The sequence below is a fragment of the Ceratotherium simum genome, chromosome 19 (assembly GCF_057802395.1).
Source record: "Ceratotherium simum simum isolate JZ-2026a chromosome 19, ASM5780239v1, whole genome shotgun sequence".
In the NCBI taxonomy this organism is placed as follows: domain Eukaryota; kingdom Metazoa; phylum Chordata; class Mammalia; order Perissodactyla; family Rhinocerotidae; genus Ceratotherium; species Ceratotherium simum.
In genome coordinates, this window is record NC_141918.1 from 2316575 (window position 1) to 2339136 (window position 22562).

The window sequence follows — 22562 nt, forward strand, 5'->3', positions numbered from 1 at the left end:
ATCATTTTAGACTTAGAGAAAAGTAAATGTAGTAGAGAGAGTACCTATTTACTCTTTACCCAGCTTCCCTTAATGTTAACATCTTCCAGTCACAGTACGTTTATGAAAACTAAGAAATTGGCATTGTTATAAGATTCTTAACTAAGCTATAGACTTTGGTCGTTTTTCACCAATTTTTCACCGATATCCTTTTTCTGTTCCAAGATTTGGTTGCGGATCCCACATTGCATTTATTTTTCATGTCTCCTAAGTTTCCTTGACATTTTTGAAGAGTAATGGTTAGGTACTTCATAGAATGCCTCTCAGTTTGGGTTTGTATGATGTTGTCTTATGATTAGGTTGAGGCTGTGCATTTTTGGCAAAACTTCTAGAAAACTGATGTTGTGTCTTTTTCAACACATCATATCGGGTTATACGAAGTTGATATGTCTTACTACTGGTGATGTTAACTGTGATCTCTTGGTTAGGTAGTTTCTGCTGTGTTTCTCCACTGTAAAATAATTTTTTTTCCTTTTGTACTTAATAAAGATCTTGGGAGAGATACTGTGAGACTATGCAAGTGTCCTGTTTTTCCTCAAACTTTCACTCACTGGTTTTAGCGTCCATTGGTGGATCTTGCTGGCAACAGTCATTACTTGTGTTTATCTAATGGTAATTTTCTGTTTTCTTCATTTCTTTTACATTTATTAATTGGAATTCTTCTATAGGGAAGAGCTGTACCTTCTCTCTTATTTATTTATTCAATTATTTATATCTGTGGGCTCAGAGATAGTAAATGAAGTGTATTTATACACACATACACACATATACACATATATGGTTCATTTGAGCAAGTAATATTTGTAAACTTCAGGAGAGGGATATTGGTATATCTAACTTGTAAACTTGGTGCTTTTTTTGTGTTAGGTGGGTGCATGTATATTTGGGTATAGGATGAATAACAATGCTATAATAGTATTGCATATATTGTTACATAAAGGTTGCATTTTATTTTAGAATTTCCTTTGGAGATAGTTTTTAAAACATAGAGATTTCAAACCCCAAGATCACTAGTTATTGGCATAGCACCTGGAATAATTTTCTCCTAAAAAGGAATCATTGTCTTTTTATAGTTCTTAACACCTAAGGTGATTACCTTTTCCCCTTTTATTTTGCATTTGAGACACTTAATATAAATTTTGATAAGTTATAGTCATATATCAGCACTTATTAACATTGATAAGCAGTTCTCTAGGATAAAATTAAAGCTTGTAAACCATTAAGTATAGTTTTTGGTCAGATCACATATCCTGTTATTTTTTGTTTGCTGTTCTTTTTATATATTTTTTTAAACATGTAGAATAACAACTATATAACTATAAATTAAGATCTCTCATTTTTTCCCCTGCCTATTTTTTCCTTTATTTCTTAAACTTCTTTTTTGTTTTCCAACTTGTTCTTTGTATTGTTGTCAAAGAGAATTAATAGACTTATGCTGTCTTTGAATGAACATTTAATTACATTTTTAATGTCATTACATTATGATTACAATTTAAATCACCAGGTTTAGCACTGTTTAACTCATATACAGAAGAAAAATATCCACTTACTCTTAACCAGTCAGAATAGCATCGTAATAGATAAATACCCAGACTTTTTCTATGCATATATACCAATTTTTTTTTTTTTATAATTTATTTGTTTTTTCCCCCAAAGCCCCGGTAGATAGTTGTATGTCATAGCTGCACATCCCTCTAGTTGCTGTATGTGGGACACGGCCTCAGCATGGCCGGAGAAGTGGTGCATCGGTGCACGCCCGGGATCTGAACCTGGGCCACCAGCAGTGGAGCGCTTGCACTTAACCGCTAAGCCACGGGGCCGGCCCGACCCGTTTTTTTTTAATGCATTCATACTATGTATACTGTTCTGTAACTTGCTTTTTGACTTGGTTGTGATAGTATCTGTTTTCTATACTCGCATTAAAAGATGCAGGAGGGGCCGGCCCCATGGCCCAGTGGATAAGTTCAGTGCGCTGTGCTTCAGCGGCCCGGGTTCGGTTCCTGGGCAGGGACCTACACCACTAGTCGGCGGCCATGCTGTCTGGTGACCCACATACAAACTAGAGGAAGATTGGCACAGATGTTAGTTCAGGGGGAATCTTCCTCAGCAAAAAACAAAAAAAGATGCTGGAATATCAGAGGAAAACCAGCATGGAAAGCACAATTAGAGGAAGTATAAGAATCAAATGAATGAATTTATCTATGATGGACTTCTTTACAAGTTAATATATCTAAGTCTCTGTAGTCATTTTTTAATGAATGCATAGTGACCCGCTATAATTTGTTATTTTCAGTGTTTTGATATTATATATATGATGATTAGTAATCTAGTACATACATTTTGTGTATTTGATCTATTATTTCCTTAGATCAAATCCCTAGAAATAAAATTACAGGAACCAAGTTTATGCATATTTTAAAGACTTTTGATATATTACTGCCAAAATGCCTTCTGTAAAGCGTATCAGCTCTGAACAAACAGTATTTGAGTATGCCTGTTTTCTCATGCTCTTCAGCAATATTAGATATTATTCTTTTAGGCTTTGCCAGCCTGGCATGGAAATAGTATTTGTTTTTGCACTTTCTTCATTACTGTTCAGGCAGTTTATATGTTCAGTGGCCATTTGAATTTCTTCTTTTATTCATGTCTGCCTATATATCACTTATTTAGCATAGCCAAAAGTGATTTTTAAGGAGGCTCATTTTTTAAGGAGTTCTCATCTTTTTTTTTTTTTTTGTAAGGAGGACCAGCCCTAAGCTAACATCCATGCCAATCCTCGTCTTTTGCTGAGGAAGACTGGCCCTGGGCTAACATCCGTGCCCATCTTCCTCTACTTTATGTGGGACGCCGCCACAGCATGGCTTAACAAGCGGTGCGTTGGTGTGCGTCCGGGATCCGAACCGGCGAACCCCGGGCCGCGGCAGCGGATCGCGCGCGCTTAACCGCTTGCGCCACCGGGCCGGCCCCCAGGAGTTCTTCTTTTTAATGAGAACCTGACACATAACTTTAGTTTTATTTTATGTTGAAAATCAGTCATAGTAGTAGTTACATCATGGAGAAAACTGGTTTTCTAGTTTGTCTTTCTCTTTTGAAAGACTCTAAAAATAATTTAAAAGCAAATACATAACCAGAATAAAGGTAGTTGGTTGTGTTCTGTCACTGTTCTTAGAGTATGTGTGTTCTAGCGTATTAGTAATATCACAACTGAATTCTCAAACAAGAAAGCTAAGGGCCTTCCTTGCCTCAGCCCACCTCCAACTTCTAGTATGAAAATTTTCAAACATGCAGAAAAGTTGAAAGACTTTTACAGTAAATACACATATATCTACCACGTCTATTCTACAATTAACACTTTTCTGTACTTGCTTTATCACATACCTGTGTATTGACTCATCTATATATGAATTCGCCTTTTTTTTTCCTTGATGCATTTCAGAATAAATTATAGGCACTGGTACATTTTACTCCTAAACACTTCAGCAGGCATATCATTATCTAGAGTTTAATATTTGTTTATAGTTTTCTTTTTCTCTTTTGAAGTAAAATTTATATAGAATGAAATAGACCTTAAGGGTACTGTTGAATACATTTTGACAAGTACACACACCTTTCTAACCCAAACCCTTGGGAAGACATAGTACAAATAGTATCATCACCTCAGGAAATTCCCTCTTGTTCCTTCCCAGTTAGTCCTTACCCTTGCTCCATCAAAGGTAACCATTGTTGTAATTTTTTTCCAACATGGATTAATTTTACCTATTCTAGGATTTCATATAAGTGGAATAATACAATATGTACTCTTTTATGTAAGGCTTCTTTTCATTCAGGATAATTTTTTTTATATTCATCCATCTTGCATGCATTAGTAGTTTGATGTACCAGTTTGTTTGTCCATTCTGATGACGGACACGTGGGTTGTTTCCAGTTTTTGACTAGCGTGAAGAAAGCTGCTATGAACATTCCTTTTATGGAGGACCTTTTTTTTAAAACTTGGATTTTAAAATTTATTCTATATATCCAACCTGTTAATCACTTTTACTTATCTCAAAGTATCTTCCATATTCTCACCTGTTCTGCATATATGGAAATAATGTGGTATTAAAAAAACATTGAGCTAGAAAATCCAGCAAGGAAATATCCTAATCTTGATGTTCGTACTGTGTGGTCTTGGATGAACACCGTGTTCTCCTTCTCATTCCTAGAAGAGGAGTTCAGTGAGAGCAAGAATGTCACATACATTTCATCCCAGGTACTTCCTTGGAGTACTCTGTTGAGGCTGTCACAGCTTAGCAAAAGTGACTTCCTTGAGCAGTTAGCTAGTAAAACGTCCATGAGCACTTAAAGCATTTGTTGTTCCTGGACCAGTCATGTTTTGTCTTTTGCCATTTTATGTTTCTGGCTATAATTTGAGATTAGTTAATTTTCGCTTTAATTATCCTAATCTTCTCAAATGTTTTTCCCTTCTTTCCATGGAAGATAGAATCCTAAAGAAATTTCTTAATCTTGATATTAACTTTTTTGTGCTTATTATTTGCCTCCTTATAGATCTATTGTGGTTTCCTATGCACCGTCAGTCATTTGCCATACCTCCACATCACCTTAGTTTCAAAAGTTTCATCTTAAAATTCCTAATTTTGTCCTTTTTTGTCTTTTCTGTCTCTTCCCTTCAGAACCTTGTAGATAACCTTGATTTAGGGATCAAGATTTTAAAATCATGTTTCTTTTGTCTATTATGAATAAAAATCTTCAATTTCTCTCAAAGCTTGAGCCACTTGTTTCCCCCTTTATTAATTATGATAGGAGGTAGAGAAAATGTGATATAGACATCACGAGATAACTATGGTGGAGGGAAGAATGTGATTATATGATCAGGAATGAAGTGATAATGGTTTTTAAAATGTCAGTCTCTAAGTGGATTCTGGCAGAAGAGCAATATAGATACATGTTTCAGCAAAATGATGTGCAAAGATACTGTGGGCATTACAAAAATTTGTAAAACTGTGTTATAAGGAAAAAGCTCTCTTGTGTACATAAAAAATTTAATTAGGCCAAAAAAACATGGAGGGAAAAAAAACACATTTTAACACAGCTCTCTCTGTAAATTAAATTATGCCAATAATTGGTTGTATATTCCAGACAACTGTGTGTTTATGTTTTCTGAATTCCAAATCTTGTCTGCCTCTTTTTTTACTTAGTGCCACATTCTAGTTCTTTAATACTCACTTGTATAGAAACTGCTTTTTATATGTAACCAGTCTAACAAAGTAAGCTAGCTCTCATAGGAATAATAACTAAGACCTGGATCTCTGGACTGGCGTGGCTTCTCTGTAACTTCAGTGGCAGTTCTTGAAGCAGCTTTCAGTTCCTCTCCTTGTCTGGAGGCTGAGTCCTTATGTGTCTAGATCTGTGAGTGAATCAGTATCTCTGTTTGGCAAAGTTAAGCCATTTTCAGAGATGATCTAGTAGCAGCATCCCTTCCTTCTGCCCATGTAATTTCATCTTTTTTTAATGTGTCACATAGTTTTATCTTTTGTAATGTAATTCATTAATCTAGTAAATACTTTTCGAGCCCTTCCTTGTGCAGTTTCTAGACGCTGGGAAAATATGTTACTAAAACATGATTTCTTCTCTTTCAGAGCTGACAATATAATGGGAGGAAACAGATCAGTACAAATAATTACAATAAAATAAAATGAGTGCTAATAGAAGTATGTATAAAGTGCTGTGGAAACTCCGAGGACTGCTTAGTAGGGGACAGAGGCAGCTTCTTAACAAAGAATGGTTTGAATTTATTTTAAATAGGGAGAGCTTTGCTTGTGAAGAAAATGCCATATGTAAGAGAGTGAAAGAGAAAACACCTGGAGAAATGTACCTCTTTGGGGTACGGTTTGATTGGAAGTAAGACTGGAACATCAACACAAATTTTGGCTTGCCAAGGGGGGTTAGAATTTTTTCCTTAACTACTAGAATCTGAAAGATTTTAAACATTAGAATGATAGAGTCTCATTTTTGTGTTAGAAAGATCACTTTGGCAGTACTGGGGAAGGAACTGAAATAAGCAGAATTGGAGTGAAGGAAATCAATTTGGGCAAAAGATAAGCATCTGAAATGTAGTGAGTTTGAGAGGAAGGAGTGAATTTAAGAGCTATTAGTGGAATTCCCTTGAATGTGAGGAAGGAGGCACAAGGAGAAGTCTACAATTACTTAGATTTCTAGTTTTGGTGTCCAGGAAAAAAAAGGTGTTTGAACTGTGCAAAGACTGAGAAGGTGGAAATCACTTAGTAAAACTCGGTGATTACACTAAACAGGAGTAGTTATATTGGTTTCTTAAGAGAGTATTGTATATCAAACTCATAAGATTAGATAATGTTGATTTTTATGTGTAGGTAACTCCTTATTTAAAAAAATCAAAAGATAAGATATTAAAGATAGGAAAATGGAAGTATTTAACAAACTTGGGATTATGCAGGTAGAGCATTTTGGTTTGTAGATTCATTAACTTTTGTCTTTGGACCATGTGTTTGTTCTTGCATACTTAAATCTTTGCTGATGAAGTTGCATTGTAGTAAATTTTAATAATTTTATTTATTTATTTTTCCCCCAAAGTCCCAGTAGATAGTTGTATGTCATAGTTGCACATCCTTCTAGTTGCTGTATGTGGGACGCAGCCTCAGCATGGCCGGAGAAGCGGTGCATCGGTGCACGCCTGGGATCCGAACCCGGGCCACCAGCAGCGGAGCGTGCGCACCTAACCGCTAAGCCACAGGGCCGGCCCACGTAGTAAATTTTAAATTGTCCTGTTTTGGAGCTCATTAAATCATTTAAAAATTCTAATTATATCCTTAATGAAAATTATTACATTTACTTCAGAAATAACGAGGAAAATTCCCTTTTGTATTTCTTAAACTTAAAAAACCATTAGGTTGAGGATTAGTTTAGTTTGCTTTATCTAAACAGTTGTACCTAATGTTGGAATTCAGATTTTTCTCATTACTATTACAAGAAGAGTAACTAACTTAGAAAAGTGGGGGATGGGGGTTGTATTATGTGTGTGATTCAGTGCGGGAAGTGCTTCTGTTGCATTAGTAGCACAGAATAAGCTAAAGAGAATATTGGTACACTTGATTTAAGTGGCCCACAGTGTGGAGACCCTGGTGAAGAGTGAAAAGTACACAAGAGCAGCCAGGCGACGACTCCTGGCTCTGACTTAACAAAGTTCTGGTTATTCTTTATTGCATTACATGTTAAAGCATTAGTTTATTTTAACTAAAACATAATAATTTGATAATATAAATTAGTATTTTTTCATCGCAAAGATCATGAAGAATTTATAAAATTTAATTTCAGTACTTTTGTTTTTTTCCCGCTTCCTTCAGATCGTATAATGAAGAAAACAGAAGAGTCTGAATCGCACCTGGAATCTGAAATTAAAAGGAAAGTACCACAGAAACGTCACAGTAGTACCTATCACTGTACTCCTTCTCCTCTGTCTCCTGCTTCAAAAAAATGTTTAACTGATTTAGAGGTGGGTAGAGAAGTTATTCTTTGTTGCTAATCATATGGTATTTTTATTAATATTATTTTTAGTACTTATTAAATTCTAGGTGACCTTTTTTCATAAGACTAGAAGAGACCCAGGAAAGTTATGTAAGCAAACGTTTTTGTCTTCGTTAGATCATTTTTTAACTACGCAAAGTCTAGAATGTATCTTCTTCTGAAAAGGATATATCAGTGCCTCCCTGCAGCATACTGCAAGCAATTGCTCTCAACCAGAAATTTTTAAAAATAATTTTAAATTTACAGAAAAGTTGAAAAAATCGTTGAAAGGCTATCCACATATTCTGTCAGATTCCCCAGTTTTCCAGATTTGTTTTATTGTTCTCCCTCCCTCTGCCTTCCTTCCACTTTCCCCCCTCTATGTACTAGTGTGTGTGTAGTTTTCTGCACCATTTGAGTATAAATAACACGCATGATACCCATTTACCACTTAATACTTTCATGTGTGTTTGCTTTTAAAAAAAAAAGCAAAGGACATTCTCCTGTATAACCAGAATACAACTATCAAAATTAAAAAACTAACATAGATCCAAAATTACCATCTAATCCACAAACTTCATTCAAATTTCAACTAACTATGGGCCGGCCCCATGGCTTAACGGGGGTTCGGATCCCGGGCACGCACCGACGTGCCGCTTCTCTGGCCATGCTGAGGCCGCGTCCCACATACAGCAACTAGAAGGATGTGCAGCTATGACATACAACTATCTACTGGGGCTTTGGGGGGAAAAATAAATAAATAAAATCTTTTAAAAAAAAAATTTCAACTAAGTAATGTTCTTTATGGGTACAGGATCCAATTCAGAATCATATATTACATTTAACTGTCATGATCTTTAGTCTTCTTTAATCTGGAATAATTTGTTAGTCTTCCCTTGTCTTTTATAACCTTGATTTTTTTGAGAAGTGTAGGCCCCTTGCTTTGTACCTCAAGTTGGGTTTGTCTGATGTTTCTTTGTAGTTTATACATTTTTCAGGAATCCTCAGAAGTGATGCTGTAATCTTATTGCATCATATCAGGAGGCATATGATGTTCATTTTCACATTACTGATGATTTGAATTTTTCTAGATTTGTCCACTGTAAAGTTAATTAATAGATACATACTCATTTATTAATAAGCCTTTCACTGTAAGGTAGAGCTTTTCCTTATCTCACATTTACTTATGTATTCCTTTATTTACATCAGCATAGACATGTAGATTCTTTTTTTTTTTTTTTTTTTTAAAGATTTTATTTATTTTATTTTTTTCCCCCCAAAGCCCCAGTGGATAGTTGTATGTTGTAGCTGCACATCCTTCTAGTTGCTGTATGCGGGACTCGGCCTCAGGATGAACGGAGAAGTGGTGCCTCGATGCGCACCCGGGATCCGAACCCGGGCCACCAGCATCGCAGCGCGCGCACTTAACCACCAAGCCACAGGGCCGGCCCTAGACATGTAGATTCTTATTTTACTCAAAAAGGTTATACTCTATAAATATCATTATTTATTTTGATGCTCAAATTGTCCCAGACTTGGCCCATGGGAAGTTCTTCAGGCTGGCTCCTCTTTGTTTTTGACATATCCCTATCATTCTTTGAGTACTTTCTTACTTTTTGGTATAACCAGGTGATCTAGACTTGTTTGCACTTTGTCTGTCTCATCTGTAGTCATGCATTTCTCCAAAGAGCCATTGTTCCTTTAAGTGGAGGGAAGATATATGGGGACTAGTTATGCTTATTGCTACTGAGTGTCATCGGTGTAGGCCCTCTCAGTGCACAAAGCTAGGAAATATATGTGTGTGTATGTGTTAATATTTAATACGTATTAAAATCCATGAGTTCACACTGATAATTCCAATTCTAGTTCAAGATCACAGTGTTCTTCTTAGCCTTTCCCACTTTGCGTGTTTGTAATTCCCTTCTCTGACAGTGAGAAACCTGACTCCTGTCACCCTCAGTGCATTTACTTATTTGTTCAGTTACCTTTTATGGGACCAGTCTCCTGGTATGCCAGCCTAAGCTTGTTATAGGCCATACTGGCATCCCCCACTGCTTGGCACACTGTTTGACCCAGGTAAAGGCAAAGGAGAAAAGAGGAAATCTCCTTCCCAAACACACCATCCTTCCTCTAGTGGGCATGCCAATTGACAACCTCAAACATTTTTTTAATATCTAAGATAAATCTTCCTTCTTTTACTCTTTACTCCCATGCCAATTGTTCTTATTCTTAGTGGAGATAAAGAATAGATTATAGACACCGTCTGTGTAGTTATTAATTCTTGAACAAGATTAGTTGTTTTTCTTTTAGTGTGTCGTCTATGAAATTCCACACTGTGTACTGCTTGTCAGAAAACAAGGTCTTTGATGTTTAATGAGGTTATACATCTTTACGATGTTTACCAAAAATCACATTGTCTCATTCAAGACAGGCTTATTCTTAAGTATAATTGGTTATTATTTATGTGTAGAGACTGGCAGATAATATGTGATTTGGATTTATTTTATTTTGTAAAAGTCTTCCACTGACCAAAAGGGGGAAAATGAGACTTCAATTAATCTTTATTTTCCAAAAGAAATTATACTTAACATAAAATTGTTATGAAAATTTACTACTTTACACATACTTTACTAACAGTAATTGATCGATATTGAGATTTCTAGTTTTTAGATTTCTAGGTTTATAAAATTCTTAATCTTCAGTTTTTTAGCAAGAAATATTTAATATCATATTTGGTTCAGCTGGTCTGCATTTTGTTCCTAATTGTTGCAGACAATTCCATGATATGTTTCTTAGCTGATAGAAGGCATATGATAATAGCTCACAATATATTTCCTTCTATGTTTTAATACTGGAAATTTTAATAGTAGGGATATGCTTTTTCTGTTTCAGTATCAATTTTATGAAAGGAAACATATGGAAGTACCTCTTTTTCATGGAGTTCTTTTCATTGAAATAGGTCCTACTTATCTTTATTATAAACAAAAAAATTTTGGAGCCAGTCATTACCCAGCTTGATCATATCCTCAGATTCTTAAAAGACAGAGTTAGCTTATATATAGCTGACTCCCACTGTGGCACACAGGGCTCTATCTCCCACATAAATGAACATCTTTCAACTTCTTTGGGTGCATTAAACCTAGCTAGAGGTGAAAATATGTCTTTGTTCATCATGAAAATAGTGGGGTTTAGATTTTTCCTAGAGAATTAGATATTTCATCACAGAGTAGTATGTAGGTAGGGACTACTCCTTTGTTTGTAGGTTTCCCTTTCGGGTGCAATGGGGCATGGCCAACATTCACATTGTTTGTGTTTCATTTAAATTACTATTATTTCCTTTTCTTTTTGGCAATAGGCTAAAATATGAGAGTCAGATAATCTGTCCCATATTTGTATGTAACTAATTGTTTGCATAGTTACCTGTTACCTATTCTAAATACAAAGGGCCGTATTGAAAGTGCTGTGAGAAAAATAATTTCCTTTTATCTAGACTCCATGAATAGCATAACTGAATTCTCCTGTGTACTAGCAGAGAAAGAGACATGCTGTTTTTTTTATAATCCACATAGGCTCAGATAGTGAGCTGATGTTCTACCAAGGTCAGTTTTGCCCTGGTTAAAGCTTGGTTTTCATTCCTTTTTGTTTTCTGGGGTAGATCCTTGAATAGGTAACATGGTATAATAGAAGGGGTTTGTTATTTGTCATGTTGGGCAAGGTAAACAATTTGTCATTTTTTTCATCTTTAAAACGAGCTAAGACTAGAGCAATAGTCTTTAGACTTTTTTTGCTTTTATAAGTTCTACATATTTTTGAGTTATAAATTTACATGGAATAAAATGTATAGAACTTAAGCATTCAGTTAAATGAATTTTGAAATTTGTGTGTACACATCTAATCGTATATAACTGCCACCTACCAGTCTGTCCTCCTGCAGCCACTTGATGACTTCTGTCACCTAAAAGACCTCAAAGAATTGTAAACAACTAGGTATTCTCTTATGTTTTTCTACGTTAACATTGAACATTTTTCACCCAAGTTTAAGTGATCTCACAGGATGTAATAGTTGACACAGTGAAAGGAGTAATATTTTTAAATAGAATGGTTAAATCTCTCTCCTCATGTATAGATCTGGTAGTATCCACATACCATAGCAAATGATAATTACCATCTCATTCTGTGATTTCATGATCACAACAAATGCTTGTCCACTTATTTCCTGTGGTATAAGGCTCAAAGTGTTACAGAAATTTTCTTTTAGATTGAATTATTGGGCCGGCCCGGTGGCTTAGCAGTTAAGTGTGCACGCTCCGCTGCTGGCGGCCGGGGTTCGGATCCCAGGCGCGCACTGACGTACCGCTTCTTCGGCCATGCCGAGGCCACGTCCCACATACGGCAACTAGAAGGATGTGTAACTATGACATACGACTATCTACTGAGGCTTTGGGGGGAAAAATAAATAAATAAAAATTAAAAAAAAAAAATAGATTGAATTATTTCAGTTATTAGTAGTGCAGTATTGATTAAAACTATGTATTGTTACAAAGTTTGATAAATATTTGATATAAAAAGTAAAATTATTAGAAATACATCTTTTATTTTTTTTGCTGAGGAAGGTTCGCCCTGGGCTAACATCCGTGCCCATCTTCCTCTACTTTGTATGGGATGCCGCCCCAGCATGGCTTGACAAGCGGTGTGTTGGTGCACCCGGGATCCAGGCCCGCGAACCCCGGGCTGCTGCAGTGGAATGCGTGCACTTAACCTCTCGAGCCACTGGGCCAGCCCCCGGAAATACATCTTTTAAGTAAACATTGACTGTTTTTCTCAATTAGTTCATGTGTCCACTGATAGATATTATGTTACATACTGAGACAAAATTCAACATGTGTTCATATTTTTCCTTCTTATAGACGTAAGCGCTGAACAACCTTGTTCACGTAAATAAGTACATGAATATGGAAAGAGTTCTATTATAGTGATATCACTTAATACCTTGAACTCCTTCTAAGGTATATGCCCAAAGTCACATGATACTCTACTGTCAAAAAACATTTTTTAATGATCTCGCAAGTTGTGGTATTCTTTTTCCTAAGGATTTGCAAAGAAACTCAGATTAGGCCTTCCTTAAAATGTTTTTGAAGCACTGTCTTAGAAATCAGTTGTCTTGCAAAAGTTTTTGTTAACCAGTACTTAGAATCTGTTCATTTTTCCGACGTTTTAAAATGATCCTTTTGTTTAGTTTGTGGTTTTTATACCCCAAGGCAATGCACCATTGTAATACTTCAAATGGAAGGCAGGTTTAGTATTCTTTTTTTTTTCTGTAGGAGAAGAGCAGTTGAGGCAGGAGATGTCTTGACATCAAAAGTGTAATCAAATCAGTTTTGGGAAAGATTATATGGAAATTGAGGATCTAGATATTGATTCCTTTAAGATTATTTATGCCCTGGATGCCTTAGAAAATGTTTACATAGCCCTTGAGGAGTATACATCGTCCAATTTGAAGACTTGCTGGACTAGATGGTCTCAAAAATTCCTTCCAGCATTCTGATGGTAACTCCCAAGTGACATGATGTATTCAGGATTTTGGTACCCGTGCTGCTGGTGATGGGGAGGGAGCCTTAATTTTGAGATTTTTGTTATTGTTGTTTCATGATGTTGAAATAAAATGCCAAAATCTTTTGTCTCTTTTATTCTTTTGGGACTTAAGTTTTCTGAACAGTGTGATTATTGTCCAAAATGTGGGGAAAATAAAGAAAATCAGACCAAATGCCAAACTTGTGGTATTCTTTTTCCTAAGGATTTGCAAAGAAATTGCAGACAAGCTGTAACTTTGAATGAACCTACTGGACCGTTATTAAGAACGTCAATTCATCAGAATTCTGGAGGACAAAAATCACAAAACACAGCAGTACCCCCCAAGAAGTTTTATGGCAACAGTGTGGGAAAGATTCCAATGGATATTATTTTGAATTGTGATGATAATAGACAGAATTTACAGACTAACGGGAAAGTCATTTTATCTAGGTCAAAAGGAGTCAAAATCACAAGCCTGAAAGAAAGGAAAACAAGCCTGTCAGACCTAAATGATCCAAGTAAGTATTTGCTCCCTTTAGTATTGCCTATATCAATCCAGTATTTTTCACATATATTTTTAATTGTGAGTATGAGCATATTTGAGAAGTGTGGCATCCTCTTATGTCAGTTGTGTAACATGTTTTTTGGGTAGATGATTAAAACTATCCATGCAGTTGGAAAATAATAACTGACTTTATTCTCATCCTTTCCATCTTAAATAGTAAAAGCACAGACCGTGGCCCCAGACTTAGGTCAAATGCCAGTTGTCCCCAGCCTTCTAACTTTGGCCCAGTTAATTTAATCACTCTGAACTGTAAATGGGTATATTTCCTGCCCGATAATGTTTTTGAGGGAGTAAATAAAATAACATATAAAGTGCCTAGCATAGCCTACTGAAATATTTGACACATAGAAAGGGCTTAGTGAAAATTAATTCCCTTGCCACTTTTGTTTCTCCCCTTAGTCTTTTTCCTACGTTTAGACTCATGTGCATAGGTGTGTGTATATGGAATGTGGTCCTATTTATAATATATAGCAAAAGATTGGAAAGAATCAGGGACTAGTTGAATAAACTATAGCATATGTAGCTATAAGAGGGGAGAAAGAGCTGATTTAATATTGTGTAGAGTGATTTCCAAGGTCTTTAACCAACTGAATAAAACAAGGTGCAGATCAGAGTGTATAGTATGGTACCCTTTATTTATGAAGGATGGGAGAATGAATATAGGTTTTTTTAAAAAATGGAAATAAATACCAAAAACTGATTTAGAAAAGGTAGTTAGTTGGAAGGAGAAGAAAACAGTATAGGAGTTAGGGATAGATGCTCAATTTCTCCAAGTATATCTTGTTTTATGGATTTGACTTTAGAATCATGATTGCATAATTTGGGGCATTTTACATGATTATAAAACAAAATTAAATCAGAAATTTAAAAAACAAAAACAAAATGAAATAAGCCTCATTATATATCTAGTTAATGGCTTGAACACATAGAAAATTATTTCAAATGAATTTAAATTAAAATAACATTGTGCTGTACATCCCTAATGTGATATATTTTAAGGTCAAACAAACGGAAAGAAATCCTAAGTGTATTCAGTAATATTATTATTGATAATATTAGTATTGTTATTTTGGGGGCCAGCCCTGTGGTGTAGTGGTTAAGTTCACGCACTCTGCTTCGGCAGCCTGGGGTTTGCAGGTTCAGATCCTGGGCACAGACCAACGCACCGCTTGTCAAGCCGTGCTGTAGCAGCGTCCCATATAAAGTAGAGGAAGATGGGCACGATGTTAGTCCAGGGCTGATCTTCCTCAGAAAAAGAGGAGGATTGGCAACAGATGTTAGCTCAGGGCTAATCTTCCTCACACACAAATATATATATATATATATATATATATATTCTAAAAATAATAATATTAGTATTATTTTTAAACACATATATTGATAAAGCAAATAAGCAATTAGAGTCTCCAGAAACCAAGATTCTCAGTGTTAGAGAAAAAGAATACAAAAGTAAAATCAAAGAAGTAAAAATCCTGTAACTTTAAATTTGAACTAGAGATAATAGTTGAGCTTATTATATATTTTCTCTTAAATGGAAACTAAGTATTTTGTACCTTTAGCCACAGAAGATGTCTAGAAACAGTAAGCAACCCTAGTATAGAAGTGAACAAACCTAGTCCCCGTATTGGTGTTTTTGAATACTATTTCCCTAAAAGTAACTGGAGCTCCTCAGTGAAATGGCTGGCTCCTGGTCCGGAGCACAAATGTGTGAGATAAATCTAGATCATGTAGTCATGTCAGGAAGCATGGAAGCAATCAAAAACTATTATGGACATGTCAAAAGAACACAGGAGCTAAAATAAAAGGGCTCCCACTGACCAATGATGGGACTACCTGGGTCACAAAAGGAATCATAACTACTATTTATTGAAATATATCGAATATATTAAAATCAATTAGTTCATAATGATATCCTCATACTGCCCCCAAAAGAAAAAAGCTCTCCATTAGTTACCTTTCGAGTAGAGTTCCAAGAGTTCCAAATCATTACTCTGAAAAGTGGTAAATAAAGGGGATAAGATTAAAAATTTTTTTTAACCTTAGATATATGTCAAGTCCTGTTTTACTCAGTTCAGTATAAAAACCTTCACCTGTACCAGTACATTAGCTTATTTCTCAGAAATAACTCAGTTAAAAAAAAAGATAGCTATTGAGTCAACACTCTGTTAGGATGTTATGATGATACTGATATTTGATGAATATTTTATGATACATTAGTGTTACACCAATGCATATTAAATATTGTTAATATCATTCGAATCTTTCCTAATGGTGAGGTTTTTATACTTTAATTGTAAGATGAAGAAAACTTTCACTTATTAGGCAGTTACTGGGTATTATTACTGAGCCAAACTTTATATGGAAACTTAACATCCTGAGAAGGTTTGCAGGATGAGGGGAACTAGAAGTTAATAAGGCTAAGTCGATACATAAAAAAACAAAATAAATACCATGTCTACATCAACCATGTAGGTTGATAATATAAGGAAATAAGTTCATGTGGTTCTGAAGTACCTTAAGCAGTTTACTATTCAGAGCTTAACCTAGGATCATATCAGCCATGAATTAAAACCGTAAAGCATATATTTGTTCCCCTGCCCTGCTCAAAACAAAAAAAAATTAAAGACTAAGTATTTCCTGTTAAAGTATATGGAAAAATATGTTCTATTTTAAGAACATTTCAGATTAGTAATAAAGATACCATTTATTGCATGCTGTGTACCGTTTATGTGATAAAACTTTATACACTAACCAATTTAACTTAGTTTCACAATCATGCGAGGTAGGTACTTATACACTCCATTTTTATAAGTGAGGCAACCTAGGCTTAAGGAGATTGAGTAGCTTCTCAATATTATATACATACGGACTATTGGAGTTTAGATTTAAAAAAAGCAAATTTTTCTGGTTCCAAAGTCTCTTTTCTTTATATACTTAATCATTCTTAAATTTGTCTTCCTATTAAAATAGTTTATCATCATGAAGCTTTTATTCTGTCATGGGTAGCCAAATAATAAATAACATGTACAGTGTCTCAAGTAGTGATAATTTTATGTAGAAAAATGTATCAGGTCCAGGGAGTAGAGAGTGACGGTTGTCAGGTGCCAAGATGAGGAAGGGTGCTGTTTTAAATAGGGGGTGGAATAGGCACCTTTGGTAAAGTAACTTTGAACAGAGTCCAGAATGAAGTGGGGAAGAAAACATGCTGGTGTCTGTGGAAACAAGTTTGGAATGTAGGTACAAAGACCCTGTGTTAGTCTGCTCAGGCCGCCATAACAGAATACTACAGACTGAGTAGCTTAAACAGCAGAAATTTATTTTCTCACAGTTCTGGAGGCTGGAAGTCCAAGATTGAGGTGCCATCAAGATGCTGAGGGCTCTCTTCTTGGCTTGCAGATGGCTGCCTTTTCACTGTGTCCTCATCTGGCCTTCCTTCTGTGTGTGCACAGAGGAAGAGGGAGAGATCTCTGGCCTTCCTTCTGTGTGTGCACAGAGCAAGAGGGAGAGATCTCTGGCCTTCCTTCTGTGTGTGCACAGAGAAAGAGGGAGAGATCTCTGGCCTTCCTTCTGTGTGTGCACAGAGAAAGAGGGAGAGATCTCTGGCATCTTCTCTTCTTATGAGGTCACCAGTCCTATCAGATTCAAGTCTCACCTTTATGACCTCATTTAACCTTTATTACCTCCTTATGGGCCCTATCTCCAAATATAGTCACATTGGGTTTTAGGGGTTCGACATATGAATTTGGAGGGAACACGTTTCAGTCCATAGCAGGCCCTGATGCAGAATCTTAGATATTTATGTAGAATATAGTCTATATTTTATGTAGAATTAAAGCAGCTATGAGAACAGCTTTTTAACTGTATAATATCATCTTCGCACACTCTCCCCATTTGCTTTGCAATTATGGTGAAACTGAGCACAACCATCATTTATTTTAAGTTAATAAAATAACTACAATTCTACCTGTTGCAGCCTTGGTGCTTTATAGTAAGGTTTTGATATAGTAGCTGTAGAAGTTTTCATGTCTCTGAAGCAGCATAAAAATAATTGTAGTTAGAACACTAGGCTTCCCTTTTAGTATATATTTCTGTAGTTTTTCATCAACATAAACAGTTTGTGACCTTCTTTTAAAGCTTATGTATGTCAGGCACTGTGCTAAACCTTTTACATATTAAATCATGTTTTTGTGACTGTCTTTTGAAATAGATATCATTATTGTCCTCAGTTTCACAGACAGGAGAAATTGAGGCAGACAGCTAGTAAGTGGCAAAACCCTAACTTTCAAATATGTGTAAATCTGCTTAGGTCTTGTAATCTGGCCTGTTAGATTGTGTATTCATAAAATACCAGTTCTGAAAAAGGGCCGACTTGAGCATTTGCTCTTGAGACTAGGTAGCAAAATAAAAAAGACAAATGGAGTGATGCTGCGGATGCTGCCTTTCTGTGACATGTATATTACTCAAAAAATATTAACTAATGGCTGGCCTGGTGGCGCAGCAGTTGGGTGCGTGCACTCTGCTTTCGTGGCCGGGGGTTCGCAGGTTCAGATCCCCAGCGCACACCGACGCACCACTTGTCAAAGCCATGCCGTGGCAGCGCCCCATATGAAGTGGAGGAAGATGGGCACAGATGTTAGCCCAGGGGCAATCTTCCTCAGCAAAAAAGAGGAGGATTGGCATCGGATGTTGGCTCAGAGCTGGTCTTCCTCACACACACACAAAAATATATATTAACTAAGCATTTATGTGTGGGATACTAAAATAGAAAATTGCTCCTACAAGTTTATACATTCTTCAACACATGATTTTTGAATGCTTTTTCTGTGCCAGGCACTATTTTAGACTCTGGGAATATAGCAGTGAAACAGGCAGTGTCCTTGTTCTCTTATAGTTTATATCTAGTGGGAAAAGACAAGTAAACATGCACAACATGCACAACAGAAAATTTAAATCAGTTGATGTGAATAAGCGAGTACTTATGTGCTTACTTTAGATTGGGTAGTCAATCAAAAAGTAATATTTAAGCTAAAAATTGATGACAAAAATGCAAAGTGTTAGGGGAATTGCTGTCTAAACAGGAACAAGCTTGTTGTGTTTGAGGAACAAAATAAATGGCTAGTGTGCCTGGAGCATAAAGAGGGAAAAGTGGAGTAGTATGAGAAAGGTGGAGAAGTAGGCAAGGGCCAGATTGTGTACATTCATAAATCAGAGGAAGGAGTTAGGATTTGACTCAAGTGCAATGTGGGTGGCTCTGGGGAATTGTGATATAGAGGTAGGTTTGGCAAGATTTAATAGAGTACAAAGTATAAGAGCAAATTACCTTCATAATGCCTTTCCTTGCCCACTTTCATTTACTCAATAAGATTTATTGAGCATTAGGTCCAGGTTCTCCCAAGGACCGATTATGATTTTAGTGCTTTCCTGTGTGAGATAAAATTATTTGGTCACATGGAGTTTTGCACGCATTTAAAATGCATGCTATTTTGTGAACTATTTGTATGCAGATTATCTTCATACTTTACATTTTTTGGAACTCTGAAATAGACCTACTGATAAACCTGTAATTTTTGCTGTAACTTTTGTATGTTTCTGTGTGGGTGATGGTGATGGACTATGGAATCAATTTCATATTTGTATATTGTAAAAAAAAAAAGGAATATCAGTTCTTAGGCTTTCTTCATTTTTAATTGTTCTCTAAATTTAACTTTTTATCAGGCAGAATGAATTGTATCTTCACTTGTTTTTGTTAAGCTCAGATCTGGAGGAGATCCAAAGCAAATTTGGTATATTTCCCACTTTGGTAATCTATTTACGTTTTTAACTGACAGAAGTGAAATTCCTGAAGTATTTAACCTTTTCTTCATAGTCATTTTGTCCAGTGATGATGATGATGACGACAATGACAGGACTAACAGAAGAGAGAGCATATCTCCTCAACCTGCTGATTCAGCATGTTCTTCCCCAGCACCATCCACTGGAAAAGTAGAAGCAGCACTAAATGAAAATACCTGTAGAGTAGAGCATGAACCAAGAAGCATTCCAGCAGATTCAGAGTTAAATACAGTTACATTGCCAAGAAAAGCAAGAATGAAAGACCAGGTACTTTCCACATTTATTTACATTTATTTAGAGTAAGTCTCCTGTTTGGGATGTAAATTTTTTTTTTGGAGGGTAATTTGGCAGTGTCAATAGGAGAAAAAGATGGTTATTCATTAAGTGGGACTTAAAATACCACTTGGAAGATTATTTGGAAGAACATTAAAACACAAAAATAAATTTCAAATTAAAGGCTTAAAGCGTAAAAAATTCAACAAGAAGAAACAATATCAACTTTGCAGCGAAATATAAGTGTAAATAAGTATACTTGTATAATCTAGTGGACAGAGAGAAGTCATTTTAACTTGGGTAGATTTTACTGTAATATTGTTGTTTTACCATATAAAAAATTTCAAAATGTTCAGATGGCCGGCCCTGTGGCTTGGTGGTTAAGTGCGCGCGCTGCGATGCTGGTGGCCCGGGTTCGGATCCCGGGTGCGCATCGAGGCACCGCTTCTCCGTTCATCCTGAGGCCGAGTCCCACATACAGCAACTAGAAGGATGTGCAGCTACGACATACAACTATCCACTGGGGCTTTGGGGGGAAAAAAATAAAATAAATAAAATCTTTAAAAAAAAAAAAAAAAAAAAAAAACAAAATGTTCAGATGGCAAAAGATAAAAATTATATCAATAAACAATAGAGCTAGAGAGGAATGTTTGTAATGCGTATTACATATATTACTTTAATATCTATAATAGACTAAGAACTCTTAAAAGTTGGAGGGAAAAAAGATAGGAATAGTCAAAGGAGAAAATTCAGATAATAAACTACTACATGAAAAGTGCAAATTACTAAGGAAGTGCAAATTAAAGAAAATGAAATATAACTGTATACTTAACAGACTTTCAAAATTAATACAAGATCAATTAATATGTACTGCTGGCAAGAATCCAAGGGAAAAGTTACTTTCCTAAATTGCTGATGGAAGAGAAAGTTATGACCTTTTGGGAAAGCAATGTAAAAACATTTATTAAAAATTTTTAAATGGGGGCTGGCCTGGTGGCACAGCAGTGAAGTGTGCACGCTCCGCTTTGGCGGCCCAGGGTTCGCAGGTTCGGATTCCGGGTGCACACCGACACACTGCTTGTCAAGCCATGCTGTGGTGGCATCTCATATAAAGTAGAGGAAGATGGGCACGGATGTTAGCCCAGGGCCAGTCTTCCTCAGCAAAAAAGAGGAGGATTGGCATTGGATGTTAGCTCAAGGCTGATCTTCCTCACCAAAAAAAAAAAAAAAAAAAAAAATTTTTTTTAAATGTATACCAAATGACCAAATAATTCATTCCCTAGACTCAATCTCAAAGGCATCCCCCCCCCCCCAGTATGTAAGACTGTATGTATAAACATGATTACTGGCAAACAACTCCAAACAAAATCATTGCCCATTGGTATGGAAATGGTTGAAGAAATTACAGTATATCTGTACCATGGACTATTATACAGCTACTGACAATAAAAATTAGAGCTATATCAATGACTTTCAGCATTTCTACATGGTACTGTTGAATGGGAATACCAAGAGGCAGAAATAGGTGCATATTGTCTTATTTTTGTAAAAAGAACATTTGGGTTTTTTTTGACTGAGGAAGATTTGCCCTGAGCTAACATCTGTGCCAGTTTTCCTCTGTTTTGTATGTGGGTCGCCATGACAGCGTGGCCACTGAGGATTAGTGTGGGTCTGTGCCCAGGAACCAAACCCAGGCTGCTGAAGTGGAGCACATTGAACTTAACCACTAGGCCACAGGGCTGGCCCTAAAAGAACTTTTTTTAAAATAAAAAACTTGTGTTAAAAAATTGTGTGTGTGTGTGTGTACATATATATGACAGAGATTATAGGACTAATAAAAATATAGAAACATATGTACTTGGTTGCTCAGATGGGAACCATAACAAATAAAAAACAAAAAGTAACTATAAAGATAATAGAAAAAATATGGATTGATATTTTTAATATAATCTTGGGGAATGCCTTTCCAAAATTTCAGCACAGACAAAAATAGTAAATGAAACGATGAATAGATTTGATTAAATGAAAAGTATAGAACAGTGTACCAAAACATCATAAACAGAATTTGATATGTAAATGCAAATAGGGAAAAAATAGTGAACTGTATGACAAAATGTGAATTGGTCCTTTATATATTTGTAATTTCTTGAAAATCGAGAAATAGAAGTAAACCATAGAAAAATGAGTAAAGGAAATGAATAGAGTTCAAAAAAGGTAGTGAAGTACTGAAAATGAAGTTAAAAGGGGCCGGCCTGGTGGCATAGTGGTTAAGTTCGAGCACTCCACTTTGGCAGCCCAGGGTTCACCGGTTTGGATCCCGGGTGTGGACGTACACACCGCTCATCAAGCCATGCTGTGGTGGCGTCCCACATACAAAATGGAGGAAGATTGGCACTGATGTGAGCTCAGCAACAAAAAAAAGAGGAAGATTAGCAACAGGTGTTAGCTCAGGGCCAGTCTTCCTCACACACACACACAAAATACATTTTGTTAACTGTCATATTGCTGAAAATTTTTGAAGTATAATAGTATTTCATGTTGACTAGTGTTTGGAGAAATGGAATGTTGGGTGTGTAAATTGGTATAACTATGCTGGGGAGCATTTTGGCAATGGTTATATATACCAGGATTTAGCTGCAGAAATGCTTATTGGAGGATAGTGTGTTATGGGAAAAGGTCAGAAAGAACTCAGATGTCCAGCATAAGAGGGTTAGGTTAAATAATGGATTTCCATATGATGGAATTT

The 22562-nt window shown here is 36.0% G+C and overlaps 1 protein-coding gene across 6 annotated transcripts in view; it reads left to right on the forward strand.

Moving 5' to 3' along the window:
- SENP6 (SUMO specific peptidase 6) overlaps positions 1 to 22562 on the forward strand; it is a 127304-nt gene that overhangs the window by 63052 nt on the left and 41690 nt on the right. For all 6 annotated transcript variants that reach the window (XM_014781070.2, XM_087443787.1, XM_014781071.2 and 3 more), the window contains 3 exons: positions 7416 to 7564; positions 13370 to 13664; positions 19578 to 19810. In XM_014781070.2, the coding sequence (XP_014636556.1) occupies positions 7416 to 7564; positions 13370 to 13664; positions 19578 to 19810 (677 nt within the window). The remainder of the gene's footprint in view (positions 1 to 7415; positions 7565 to 13369; positions 13665 to 19577; positions 19811 to 22562) is intronic.